This window comes from Raphanus sativus, chromosome 4 (genome assembly GCF_000801105.2).
Source record: "Raphanus sativus cultivar WK10039 chromosome 4, ASM80110v3, whole genome shotgun sequence".
Taxonomy (NCBI): domain Eukaryota; kingdom Viridiplantae; phylum Streptophyta; class Magnoliopsida; order Brassicales; family Brassicaceae; genus Raphanus; species Raphanus sativus.
In genome coordinates, this window is record NC_079514.1 from 7,440,220 (window position 1) to 7,452,783 (window position 12,564).

General features: G+C 34.7%; 3 protein-coding genes and 1 non-coding gene across 4 annotated transcripts; 1 reads left to right on the forward strand and 3 right to left on the reverse strand.

Annotated features, from left to right (window-relative positions):
• Positions 1-84: 84 nt before the first annotated feature.
• On the reverse strand, positions 85-1,928 carry LOC108853000 (VAN3-binding protein-like). The gene is made up of 6 exons (XM_018626467.2): positions 1,560-1,928; positions 1,082-1,484; positions 825-1,001; positions 688-737; positions 541-598; positions 85-453 (listed from the first exon to the last, which is right to left on the reverse strand). The coding sequence occupies exons 1-6, from the start codon at positions 1,848-1,850 to the stop codon at positions 212-214; spliced, it is 1,221 nt and encodes a 406-aa protein (XP_018481969.1). The 5' UTR covers positions 1,851-1,928; the 3' UTR covers positions 85-211.
• Positions 1,929-3,659: 1,731 nt separating this feature from the next.
• Positions 3,660-3,740, forward strand: TRNAL-CAG (transfer RNA leucine (anticodon CAG)). The gene has a single exon. It is a non-coding gene; the product is annotated as a tRNA-Leu (tRNA).
• A 185-nt stretch (positions 3,741-3,925) lies between these two features.
• On the reverse strand, positions 3,926-6,393 carry LOC108853007 (putative MO25-like protein At4g17270). Its single transcript, XM_018626477.2, has 11 exons — positions 6,099-6,393; positions 5,855-6,016; positions 5,650-5,768; positions 5,445-5,519; positions 5,212-5,305; positions 5,054-5,113; positions 4,903-4,971; positions 4,704-4,802; positions 4,543-4,587; positions 4,272-4,374; positions 3,926-4,173 (listed from the first exon to the last, which is right to left on the reverse strand). The coding sequence occupies exons 1-11, from the start codon at positions 6,225-6,227 to the stop codon at positions 4,109-4,111; spliced, it is 1,020 nt and encodes a 339-aa protein (XP_018481979.1). The 5' UTR covers positions 6,228-6,393; the 3' UTR covers positions 3,926-4,108.
• Positions 6,394-8,542: 2,149 nt separating this feature from the next.
• Positions 8,543-9,966, reverse strand: LOC108853003 (L-lactate dehydrogenase B). Its single transcript, XM_018626472.2, has 2 exons — positions 9,208-9,966; positions 8,543-9,126 (listed from the first exon to the last, which is right to left on the reverse strand). Exons 1-2 carry the CDS (start codon positions 9,814-9,816, stop codon positions 8,683-8,685), a joined length of 1,053 nt encoding a protein of 350 aa, XP_018481974.1. The 5' UTR covers positions 9,817-9,966; the 3' UTR covers positions 8,543-8,682.
• Between the last annotated feature and the right edge of the window lie 2,598 nt (positions 9,967-12,564).

The following is a 12,564-nucleotide window of genomic DNA, read 5'->3' on the forward strand; positions in this document are numbered from 1 at the left end:
AACAGCTTTTGGATTATTTACAAAATGGTCCTTTAAGTATTCTTTAGTTACATGAAGAGTCCCTAGATTTAGGGAAGGTTCCTACCACACAAAAAATGTGATCATTGTTGAACAACCTTTTGTGCTTTTATCCAAAAGTCTTCTGAGGATTGTACTTTGCCAGTTTCATCACAACAGCAAAAAATGTGGACATACACTATATAATACATGATCACGTTTTACTAGTGAGACTCAGAGAACCCAGCGAGCACTTGGCAGCATCGAAGCAGTTTACTTGGCCTAGAAGAGACTGTACCCCGTCTACCCATCTCTGCTTCTGAATCTTGTTCTTGCATTTGAACTCCAAAAGCCCTTGTCCTGTTTTCAGACCAAAGTAAACTTCTTCTGAGTTGTTTTCCCTCTCTTTCCTGTATGGCCAAGCTGTTTTCTCATCGCAGACTCCATAGACAACGCCTTCACAGAAAAAAGGAACAACAACAAGTTCAGAATGTTTGTCTTTTAGGTAAATTTTCTAAACTGAAAGGTTATGAAAATGCTTACTTTTGATCTTCTTGGAGAATGCTCCTCCAACATGTTTGCTTTTGAGTTTGATCATTACCTGAAAAAAATAATAATAATAAGAAGCTATGGATCAGAAGTGAAGTGAGATGTGTTGTGTGTTTAGGTTTCTAGTCAAATCTGCTGTACCTGAGACTTCTTGTTAATATAGACACAGACACGCTTACTACGTAGCAGTCCTGAAAGTTAAAAGCACAAAAAAGAAACAAGAGATAAGCTCTCTGTCTTGTCTCAGTGAACTCTTCATTTGGTCAGAGTAGACTTACCATGTCGTGAGCATTGCATCAGTTCACCTTCTAATGGAAGATTTGGTTCTTCCAACCTAAATTGAATGTTTGCAGGCCAATGAGAGTCAGAGAAGCTTCTCTCGAAAGGTGCAATAGATGCGTTTTTCCTTGCTTCCTTTGGTTGTCTCGCCTTCAGAGTCGCTTCTCCTCTCAAAGCTAAGTTTCCATTTTAAAACAAAACCAAGATCAAGCATGAACCTACAAAGCCTAGAATAGTTTCAAACAAGAATCCATACATGTTGCAGCAGCGGCTGTAAGTGTCATGAGGTCACCAGGGCTGTGAATATCCACAGAAGATCTAACAGTGGAAGCAACACGTCCACGGTCAGCACCGGCTCGCTCAGCCATCTCAACGCAATGCGAGGCCAGAAGCTCGGTGGCTGAGGCCAATGCCAGAGCCATCTTGGATCCTGGCCCTTTGCTGTTGCTTGCAGATGTCACAGAGGCTAAACCTGCAGCCAGAGCGGCTATTGAGACTGCGGAATGCACGTGCGCGTTCTCAACGCGCACCTTGTCTTTCTTATTGAGATAGTTGATGGTGTTGCTGCTGCTGCTGCTAGTATGTTCCTTGTGGTGGTGAAACCATTTTGACAATGCTCCTCCCTTGCGTGTGCCAAACGAGTTCATGATCTTCCCAGCCTAAAAAAACCAAAAGCCCTATTATGAAAAATGGGTTTGATTTGAATTGAGAAAGGGATAAGAGAAGTGACGTACCACGAGTGGATCTGCAGCAGCAGCGTCAGGGAACAAGACATGAGGAGTGTTTTGAGCAACACAGAGCTGTTCCTGTTGTCTATGTTTGAGTGAAAGTGCTTTGGTTATTTCAGAAGTAGAGAGACTCCAGGATCTAGACAGAAACTCCATTGGCTCTTTTGGTGTCTGAGGCTGGGGAATAGATGAGAAAAGGTCTTCAGCTCTCAGAACTCCATCTTCCTCCATATTCTCTGATCCAAACAAGAAAGATGATGTCTCTTTCCAATCTGGATAAAACCCACCACTTTCCATTTTTTTTATATTTCTATGTAAATGATGAATGAATCTTGAAATACAAAATGAAGCTTTCTTGAATTTGAAAAAGATGACGTGGGATGACCACCAAAGAGGGAATTTAATGGCCTGGTGGAGTAGGAGTTATGTTTCTGATCAGAGCCATGTGACCAAAACTCTTTTAAGTTTCAGAAATAAAACTTGAAAAATGAACTGTAAAACCTTTAATGAAAATAATAATAATTAAAAGGAATATAACTTTATGGAGATGAAAAGGATGATGATGTTGACTCAGATGGAAGAGAAGAGGAAGAGCATAACACCAATAAGAGAATCTTTTCTTTCTTTCTTTCTTTTTAAATGAGATAGAATAATTCAAACCACAAGTCTTCAAAAGTACGTGCGGACTAACAAGTGAGAGATAGATTGCCGTAAATATTCTTAGAAGATTTAAGAACTCGTCTCCATGTTCTTATATATATATGTGTGTGTGGGATGAAGAGAGAGGGAGATGATGTCGTTATGGGCTAAAGAACATTGTTCTTGAATTCAGGTAATATCTTAATGAAGTAGGACGGTTTGTGAAACCAAAAAGTGGCGACAAATGCATCGGTCTGAGAGCATTTTTGTCGTTTGAGCGAACGGTTCTCACACGATTCATTCCCCCATTACCGACCAGCTCCTTCAAATAATACGTAAAAGAGACTACTTCGGTTTTTCTATTTGTGTACTCTATTGTTTGAGTGGTTTCACGGATTAACAATCAGTTTTGTTGTCTATCTAGCATTACTATTTTATCTATCACTTTTGAGTATTCTAAACGGTTGAGTAATCCAAGCAATTAAACAAAGTATCCCAAACAAATAAAACCAATTTTTTTAGTTGACTCATGTAGTTTAAATGGGCCTCATATAGAGCTTTTATTTATAGGCCTGATGTAAGGGAAAGATATCCCCTTCTACAAAATCTCATTTAGCCTCTATGGCCTGAAGTTCTTTCTAACTAAATATTTTCTAAGAGGCAAGGTTTCCACCCTCCATCTTCTACTATTAGCCTCTATAGCTTGAAGTTCTTCATTTGTAGTTTTTTTTCTTAAATAAGGTGATAACATAACTTACTTAAAAGATGTTGGTTCTGTTTCGAGAAAATATAAAATAATATAGGACTAGTAGAAATGTTTAAGATGGAAAATAAGATACAACAAAAGAAATTGAATAAAGTGGAACAGAAGAAGGGAAAATTCCATAAAAATACCCCAGCTAAAATTCATTAAGCTTTTTAATACCAAATATTTTTGCTATCCAATTTAATACTCTAAATAATTATATTGTTCATTTTAATATACAAACTTTTAAAACTGTGTTCCTTTTAATACCCAAACTTTATTTATTTTGATTAAAAATACTAATAAGTTTCAAACAAAATTGTAAAAATCTCTAATATTTACAAAACAATCTCAGAAAATTCTAATTTTATATTAATATTTAGGAAAGAAGGCACTAAATCAGAGAGAAAATTAAAAAAAGTTAAAAATTAAAGTTTGAAAGAAAATAAATAAATTTGTTTTGTATTTCAGAAAACAAACTAAACTAAATACTTAAAACTTAATTTTTTATTTCAATAATTCGGTTGTTGAAACCCAACTTTGCTCAAAACTTGTCTCCTTGTTTTACTGGGATATTTCAGTAGCACAAGTAAACCCTCAGTATTACAGGTTTGTTGTTAGAATATTCTTGTTTATGTTTAGTCATGTTGGCAAATTCATAAAGAATTGGTTGAAATATAATATGACTATATCTAAACTAAATTTGAAATCTAAATAAAAACGTCAAGATGGCCGAGTTGGTCTAAGGCGCCCGCTTCAGGTGCGGGTCCGAAAGGGCGTGGGTTCAAATCCCACTCTTGACAATAATTTTTTGTATTTTTTAACCTCGCACCATTATTAAAACCATTTGCCCTCTGTTCCTCACCTTTTTCAGACATCAGTATGCTTCATCTTACCATTAGACATCAGTATGCTTCATCTTACCATTAGACTTGGTTCTTTTTCTCTTTGTGCATAGTGTGGTTTCATGCTTATATGATCAGAGATGTAATAACAATGACATTGTATTTTATAGACACTAAAAGACCCAGACCAGTCAATAGCCAAGACAGAGAGAGACACGACATGACCTGATATGTAACAACAATCTTTGATGCACCCATAATTATCTTTCAAAGATTAAAAAGAAAGCATGAGCTTCTGTGTACATGTGAGTGCTCAAGCAAATATCTCACGGCTTAAGACTTACGATCTCTCTCACCACTTGAGCTTTATCTGCGTCAAAGCGCTCGTCCTCTGCCACCAAACAAACATGAAACATAAAGCATAAGAATTTTGTTTACGGTGAGAACCAGGTCAATTCTCTGGTGATCCAACAACAGTCGCATACATACCTTTGTCTGGTTTGATATCAGCCAACAATCTTAGAAGCTTGTTTTTGTTTGCCAACAGAATGTTGATGATGTCTGAAGGCTTTCTTTGGTTGGCTACAAACAGCTGTACAAATATAACAATGTCAGTAATCTTATATTTGCCCCTTCAAATCTTTTACTTTCAAAACTCATGTACGAAAAAACTCAAGATCAAATTGCCAAAGCCGTCTGGCTGATTATGTTTCACTGGCTAATAACTACTTCATGTCTACAGGGTCCCAAAAAAAGATACCTTGAAAACATGGAAAGCATCTATCTGAATAGTCTTGCTTGATTCCTGCAAGTGAGTTTTCATCCACAAGCTCAATTTATTAGTCCCAATACTAAATCAATTTGGCAGAGGCAGACATCGAGGATAAAAACAATTAAGGAAATCAGAGTAAAGCATCATACTCTGAGAAGATTCATGAGGATTCTTAAGTTATCCATTGAGCTAACATATTTCGTCATCACAACTGAGTTTGACCGATCCAGTAATATATCGCCCAACAACTGTAAAACGTTACACATTATAATCAATCAGAACGCTCTGTCCCTGCTATCATTTTCGTGATTACACACATTTGTGATATTATATCATAAATGACTCTACCTTAATAGCTTGCCGTCTGGTTATGTAATTACTTGATTCAAGAAGCTTTGAATTGTAGTCTGCAAAAAACTGTAAACCATAGTAGCTGAGAATCATTCCAGTTCTATTCCGCACATGCATATATGATTTGGTACATTGTAAGAGAACTTACCCAGTCTTCGTTCTTGGTGAGGAACTCAGCCACTGTAGACTTGTGCCTTGTCAGAAGTTCCTGCAAGAAAACAATTCACAGAAACTGATGTTACCATGGCGTATTTTACAGAAAAATCTAAAATCATGTCCAAAAAAATGTTACAGTAGTAGAAGAACCTTAAAAGTGGCAGCAGCATCAGCAGCAATGTCGAAATTGGGAAGCTGAATGTAGTAAAAGAACTTCTTCACGTGCTGTGAGTCCAAAACATATCTGAACCCCAAGAAAGAGAAGAAATGGTTTAAAATTATAACATGCTCCACAAAAACACCATTAGTAAAACTGTTTTTACTATTCAACATAGAATCATAGATTGTCACTTTGTAGAAAATAACAAAAAAAGTGGGCTCACTTGGCAACAATCTGATGGCGGATGCACTCTCTAAACATAGTACCATAGTGTAACGCCATATCTGTGTTCTCAAAGCTGAAAAGAAATCATATAAAAACCCCCCATATGAATGATAACAGATCTTAAAAAGAAGTTAGACTTTCTAACTCGGAAAGCCATTAATGAAATGCGTAGGATTAAATTCAATCTCCTAAAGTAGTCTCACCCGTCCACAAGAAAATCCAAAAGATCAATGTTGGATTCGAGATAATCAGAGGCAATAAGGCGTGAATTGACTTGTTGCCTCTGAAGATTTGCAACGACTTGTGTAGCATCTTTCCTCGCCTAATAACAACAAAAAAAAAAGAAGAAGACTTGAGATCTCAAATGTTATTCTCTCTATCAATCATGAGAGACGAGAGATGTGTTACCTCCAAGTTTAAGTATTGAAGCGAAGTGATCAAGCGGCGGAGAGTATCACCCTTAAAGAACTCTTGAGTGAGCTGGGCACAAGCTTCAGCGACAGGCTCAGCGTCGCTGTTTCCGTATAGAATTAACTTCAACTCTCGCAAGTTCTTGCTTAGTTCCGACAGCTGCAAGCAAATGGGTTGTCAGAAACCAAACAAGGGTTTGATCAGGTGGGAAACTGAATCAGGAGAAAGGGAAAGGAAGAACCTTTTCTTGGCGTTTGGACTCGCGAAGGTCAGGGATGGAGACGGATCGATCGGCGTAGACGAGGAGATCGCGAGTCTGTCGAACGATGTCAGGGGGAGTCCGCGGCTTCGATTTGAAAAGACCTTTCATCTATATTTTTCTAGATCCCTATCGCAGTTTGTAATGAATGATTTGATGAAGCTCCTTCCTCTCTAGAATTTACTAGGGCATCATCATGCTATGCTATGCTCCTCTCTTTGTCTTTGGTCTTCTCCATTTTTTAGCCCCTTTGCTTCTTCTTTTGATTCAATGCACATGGCATTATTCATACTAGTGTCTCTCACCCACACAAAACTCGAAAGTAACAATTATTTTTACTCCTGAAAAGCCAGCAAAATCAGAGCTAATTTGTATTTTTATTTTCTTTTTAGTTATGTACCTTCTGAATTTTAACAAACAACTAGATTTTGACCCGCCCTTAGAAGGACGGGTATATTTTTTGTTTTACATTTTTTTATAAATTTAATTTTTATATTTATGTTTTTATTTACGTTTTTTTTTCATTATATAATATCAATATACTAAAATAGGAATATGACCTATTGATATATGTGTGGTCAAATTATTTTACAATAATTATTAAAACCTCTTATTAATTATTTAAAAGAAATATTATACAAAGAAAATATAAATATGATTAAAAACATAAATATAAAAATTAAATTTCTAAAATATGTAAAACAAAAAAATATACCAGCTCTTTTAAAGGCGAATCCGAAACTAGTCAATACTATTAAAATATGAGAATTAATAGAATAGATATAATTACAAAGAAAAATACAAATATAACCACAAAAAAACACAAATATGAGAATTATAGTAAAACAAAAAATATATTTGTCCTTTAAAAGACGGGTCAGAATCTAGTTATGGTTTAATTTTGTTGATCTAAACATCTATTATTTCAACTTGATTTTTAGTGGTTTATTTTAAAAATATTAACAATTATTAATAAATAATTAGTAAGTCTTGAAAATGTTGAATTTTAAACCTACTATTTATTCTTTATTATCAATAGAGGAATTGTCGTTTGGCTTCTTTTATTAACTGCCGTTTAATATATGCAGACAATAGTTCTTAATAAATATTAAGTTAATTACCATTATTCTATATTATTTCATGAATTTTTATTAGTATAAATTAGTTTCAGATTCCTAGAATATAGGAATGGGGAAGTTATGCCGTTAAAAGAAAAAGGAAAAGGGAAGTTATAATATATTTCATTTTGGAAAAATAAAATATAGAAATAATTAATTGGACACAACATTTTATTAATAGGTCATGCTGAAGAATTAATAGAATAGATTACTCCTTTACTCTAGTTTTAGAAAAAAATACTTCAAATATTTTCTTTTACATTTTCAATGAATTTACAGATATTAATGGTAAATTATAAATTACAAAAAATAATTGTGTTTATTAAATTTTATTAATTGAAAATTATAAAAATAATTATAATGTAATATATATATTATTTACATATGTGAAAAGATTAAATTTGAAATGAAGAAATATCATTTTACTAGACGTAAATATTTAAAATTTTAGATCATGTTCACGTTCAGTCTTTCAAATAAAATAATATTATCTAAGTATTTATAATATTTTGATTTGGCACCGATTGATTTTAATTTATCAGTTCAATTCCAAATTTTCGATACTTCAATACTAAAAATTCTTTGTATATCTGGTTTTTAGATTTTATTTTGTTCATCTAAACTCTAAAGCTTTATTTAAAATCAACGAAAATACATCTTTTACTCCATAAACTTTAAAATAAAATAACAAATTGTATTTTCCAAAATTCACTATAACTAAATCATAAATTGTACAAGTGCTATGGTCTAATGTTCAAATTTTTAAAAATTTCTATAATACATCAGGGGTTGGATTCCAAAAAATACAATTTTTGCATATTATATAATGCAAAATTTATAGGAAGTTCCAGAATATTATAGATAGAACCATTTGTTGCAATTTTGTGCTGCGTAAAGCTATCCACTGGAAATATCATGTATAATAATTCGTCATTCGAATGTTACAACTAGAGCTTCATAGTAGAATTTTTGTCCATTAAGTTATACGTGGTTGATCATAGTATCCTATGTAATAGAAAGTGAAATTATACGATTTGATCAGTGTAAGTGAAAAATATAAATCATAAATAAAATTATAGAGACATAAACAGTTGAAATCATAGTTTTGGATCAGTTCTTATGCGGTTAATTTTCACATTTGATTATACAAGCTGCATAAAGCATCACTCAAGACTCCCGAGGTGAGATAGCCTTAATGTGTGGAAGTCATAATGTGCAAAACCCATTGCACTATGAATCTCTTCTATCCTCACATCATTTTCTGTTTTCTCTTTTGTTGTGAAAAATCTAAAGAACCACAACACTTGATTCTTCATGAACAAGCATTTATATAACATATAGTGATAGACATCAAGACCGACACTAACATCCATGGGAAGAGTAATTATGATAATCCATAACCAAACAAAAAGTTCAAAAACTGAAGCAAATAAAAACAGAGATAAATTTCAAAGTCCTAACTGGCTCTGCATCTCCAATATAGTCTTTGCAGATTTCTGCAGCTTCTCGGACTCTTCATCAGTCATATGCACATTAGTCACAGCCACCACGCCATTACGTCCAAGCAGAGCAGGGAGACTGAGGAAGACATCACCACCATCAACACCATAGAAGCCACGAGCAAGAACCGTGACCGGGTGGATCTTACGCTGGTCACGGAGGATGGTGTAAGCCAGGTTGGCAACAGAGTAGCCAATGGCCCAAGAAGTGTAACCCTTGAGAGCAATGACTTCATAGGCACTTCCAACGACAGTCTGGTGAATGTCCTCAAGGGTTTGTTTCTCGTACGCGATCTGTTGCTTCTCCAGGAAGCTTAGGACAGGGATGCCTCCCACGCTTATGCTCGACCACAACGCCACCGAGCTGTCTCCATGCTCTCCCACGATGAATGCCTACAGACAACAACAACAACACACACACCATTTGATTCGATCGTCTCTATTACAAAACCCTAACTTTGGTCGGAAACTGACCTGAACATCCTGAGCATTAACGTCGAGATGATCTGCGATCAAGAACCTGAACCGAGAGGAATCAAGATTAGTACCCGATCCGAGAACCCGGTTCACCGGAAAACCAGAGAGTTTCCAGGCGACGTAGGTCAAGACATCCACGGGGTTAGAGACGATAAGCAAGATCGCGTCGGGAGAGGACTTAGCGAGGGGAGGGATGATGTGGCGGAAGAGAGCGACGTTCCTCTGGAGGAGGTTGAGCCTGGACTCTCCGGGGTTCTGCCTAGCGCCGGCGGTGACGATGCAGAGATCGGATCCGGCGGTGACTTCGTAGTCGACGGAGGCGGTGATTCTGGTGCGGGGGAGGAAAGCGGCGGCGTGCTGGAGATCGAGCATCTCGCCGCGGAGCTTGTCGGGCTTGGCGTCGACGAGGGCGATCTCGTCGGCGATGTCTTGGGTGAGGATGGTCTGAGCGATGGCCATGCCGACGTTTCCGACTCCGATGACGGAGACCTTTGTGCAGCGGTTGGAGGGGATGGGAGGGTCGGAGTTTTGGATCGGTTTGAAAAAGGTGTTGGTTAGATCCAGACCGCCCGGGCCTAATCGTGAACTCGATCCGTTGTTCGACATTACAAATGGTTTGATGGTTTTGTTTCTTTCTTCTCTCCGTGTGAGTGAGAAGTGTAGTAGTTATAGAGAGGAGGAAGAATGAAGAATGTATCAGACCGCCTCTTGTGTTTGTCCACTTTACATGTGATTTTTGTCCCCTTTATTTCAGAATTAAAATACCTCCATTTTGGTTGGAAACAGGAAAGCAGCCCACTGTTTGAGTCTTTGGTTTTTACCAAACTTCGCTAATGGTTTCGCCGTTTCATAAAGTCCTGCGGATTCGCCAATTTGGTTTAATCGGGTTATGTAGTTCCATTTTTGGTTAGTTCTTAAAATTGAAAAGCTGCCAAATCAAACCTAAACAATTACGGCTTGGTTTTAACTTTTAACTAATACAATTTTCTTCAATTTTATTGTCGAAACTAAACCGAAATTAACCGATATTTTATAATACTCCAGTTAAATTTGGATAATTTCGGTTGTATTTGAATCTTTTTGGTTAGTTGGTTAGTCTAGTCGTTGGCCTAAATCAGTATTGTAGTTTAATATTTTTTAAAAGTATAAAAAGTAATCAATTGTCCAACCAAACCAATAAACAAATTGATATTGAAAATTTGGAATTAGTTTTGGAATATGTAGATCGGTTCAAAACCAAACTGAACATGAACTAAAAATAAAATAGAAGTTTTGGTTTGGTTCAGTTCAGCATATTTGGTTCAATTCAAAACCAGAGACCAGAGTCAGAGTAAGGTCCGGTCCGTAGAGGGGAGGCAAAAGAAACGGTAGAATAGCGCAAAAAAGAACTAAATATTTTCATTAGTTGTTGTGTTTCAAAAAAAAAAAAAAAAAAAAAAATTTTCATTAATTGTTTTTGGACAAGACTTAGGTTCACCCCCTATGGTGAACCTTTAAATTCACCACATATCTAATAACCATCTAAATTGTCAACTAAATTAATAATAAAATAATTAAAAAAATAAATAATATCAATTTTAATAATGCTAATGTCACTAACTAATCTCTAAACTAAAACCTATATCCTAAATCCAAATTCTAAACCCAAAATTCTAAATTATAAACCTAAATTCTATACCCTAAACCTAAATCTTAAACTCTAAACCCAAATTATAAATCATAAACAAAAAAACCTAAACTTTAAACCCAAAACTATACCCTAAACCCTATACCCCAAACCCAAATCCTAGACTCTAAACCCAAATTCTAGACTCTAAACCCAAACCATAAACCCTAAACCCAAACCGTATACCCTAAACCCAAACCTAAACCGTAACCCAAACCATAAACTCTAAATCCAAACTTTAATTCTTAACCTTAAATTTCAAAAGAATAACATCAATATTAATCCAAACATTTAGGGTATAGGGTTTGGGTTTAGTATTTATGTTTTGGGTTTAGAGTCTAGGATTTGAGTTTAGGGTATAGGTTTGGGTTTAGAGTTCAGATTTTTCGGTTTATGATTTATGGTTTGGGTTTAGGGTTTAAGATTTGGGTTTACGGTATAGAGTTTGGGTTTATAATTTAGAATTTAGAGTATAGAATTTAGATTTAGGATATAGAATTTAAGTTTAGGGATTAGATAGTAACACTAATATTATTAAAGTTGACACTATTTATTTTTTTAATTATTTTGGTTTTTAAAAAATTATTTAATCATTAATCTATTTGGCATTTTGATTAGCTATTAGAGAGGTGGTGAATTTAAAAGTTCACCATAGGGGGTGAACCCAAGTCTTGTCCTTTTTTTTTTTTTATGTTCACCCACCTAATTAAATGTACATAATTTGGTTTTGATTAGGGCATCCATCGGGCCTCAACCGGCAGAGTTTACCATGAAGAATCAGAACCTTGCAAAGGAAACCTTACAAAACAAAATAAAATCAAAAGCAGCTTTTGTTGACGTGCATTGGTAAACAAGAGACTTGCTATTGCAAATATCCAGAAGAATAATACAAGCTTTGGAAGAGTCGCTATTACTTGTCAAGAAAGAAAAGTTGATCATCTATCTTAAACTATTAAAGGGGAAGTACAAATAGTGCTTACCCTTTAGTTTTTCTCAAAATTTACCAATATATACCATTGGATTAAAATTCAAAGTTTTGACAATATTTATAATAACCTTCCATAATATATATTCCTATATTTAAGCAGTCCTATAAAAATTGATATCAATCAACAACCGCAACATCCTTATTTATTTATATTCCTTCCTATACATAATCTTATTAATTAAATTACTTTATGTTATTTGAAACATGCTTACTATATTTACTATGTAAGATCTTCAATTCCTTTAACTATTGTTTACGGAAGTTATACATGTTACATGTAACATGTAGTAGATCAATTATGTTTTTAGAGTTGATTTATATTAAAACAAAATTGATTTAAAATATACATATATTCAAAAAATTACTTTTACTAAAATAGTTTCTAATAACCATTATTAAAAAATGTTTTAATATATGTGATTATTGAAAATATAATATATGTGATTATTTATATGATTGTACATATAAAATACTATTAATTATATGTTTGATTTGTCAAAAAAAAATTAGATGTTTGATGTGTTTTTAAGGAAAAAATAGATTGTGAATTAGAGGTGGACGTACGGATACCCATTCGGGCTCAGTTTAGATTTGTTTGGGTTTTGGGTTTTCGGAGTCAAAGATTTCAATTAAATTCGGATATTTCTAAATTTTGGTTCGGATTCGATTTAGATTTTTGCGGGGTTTTCAGGTTCGGATA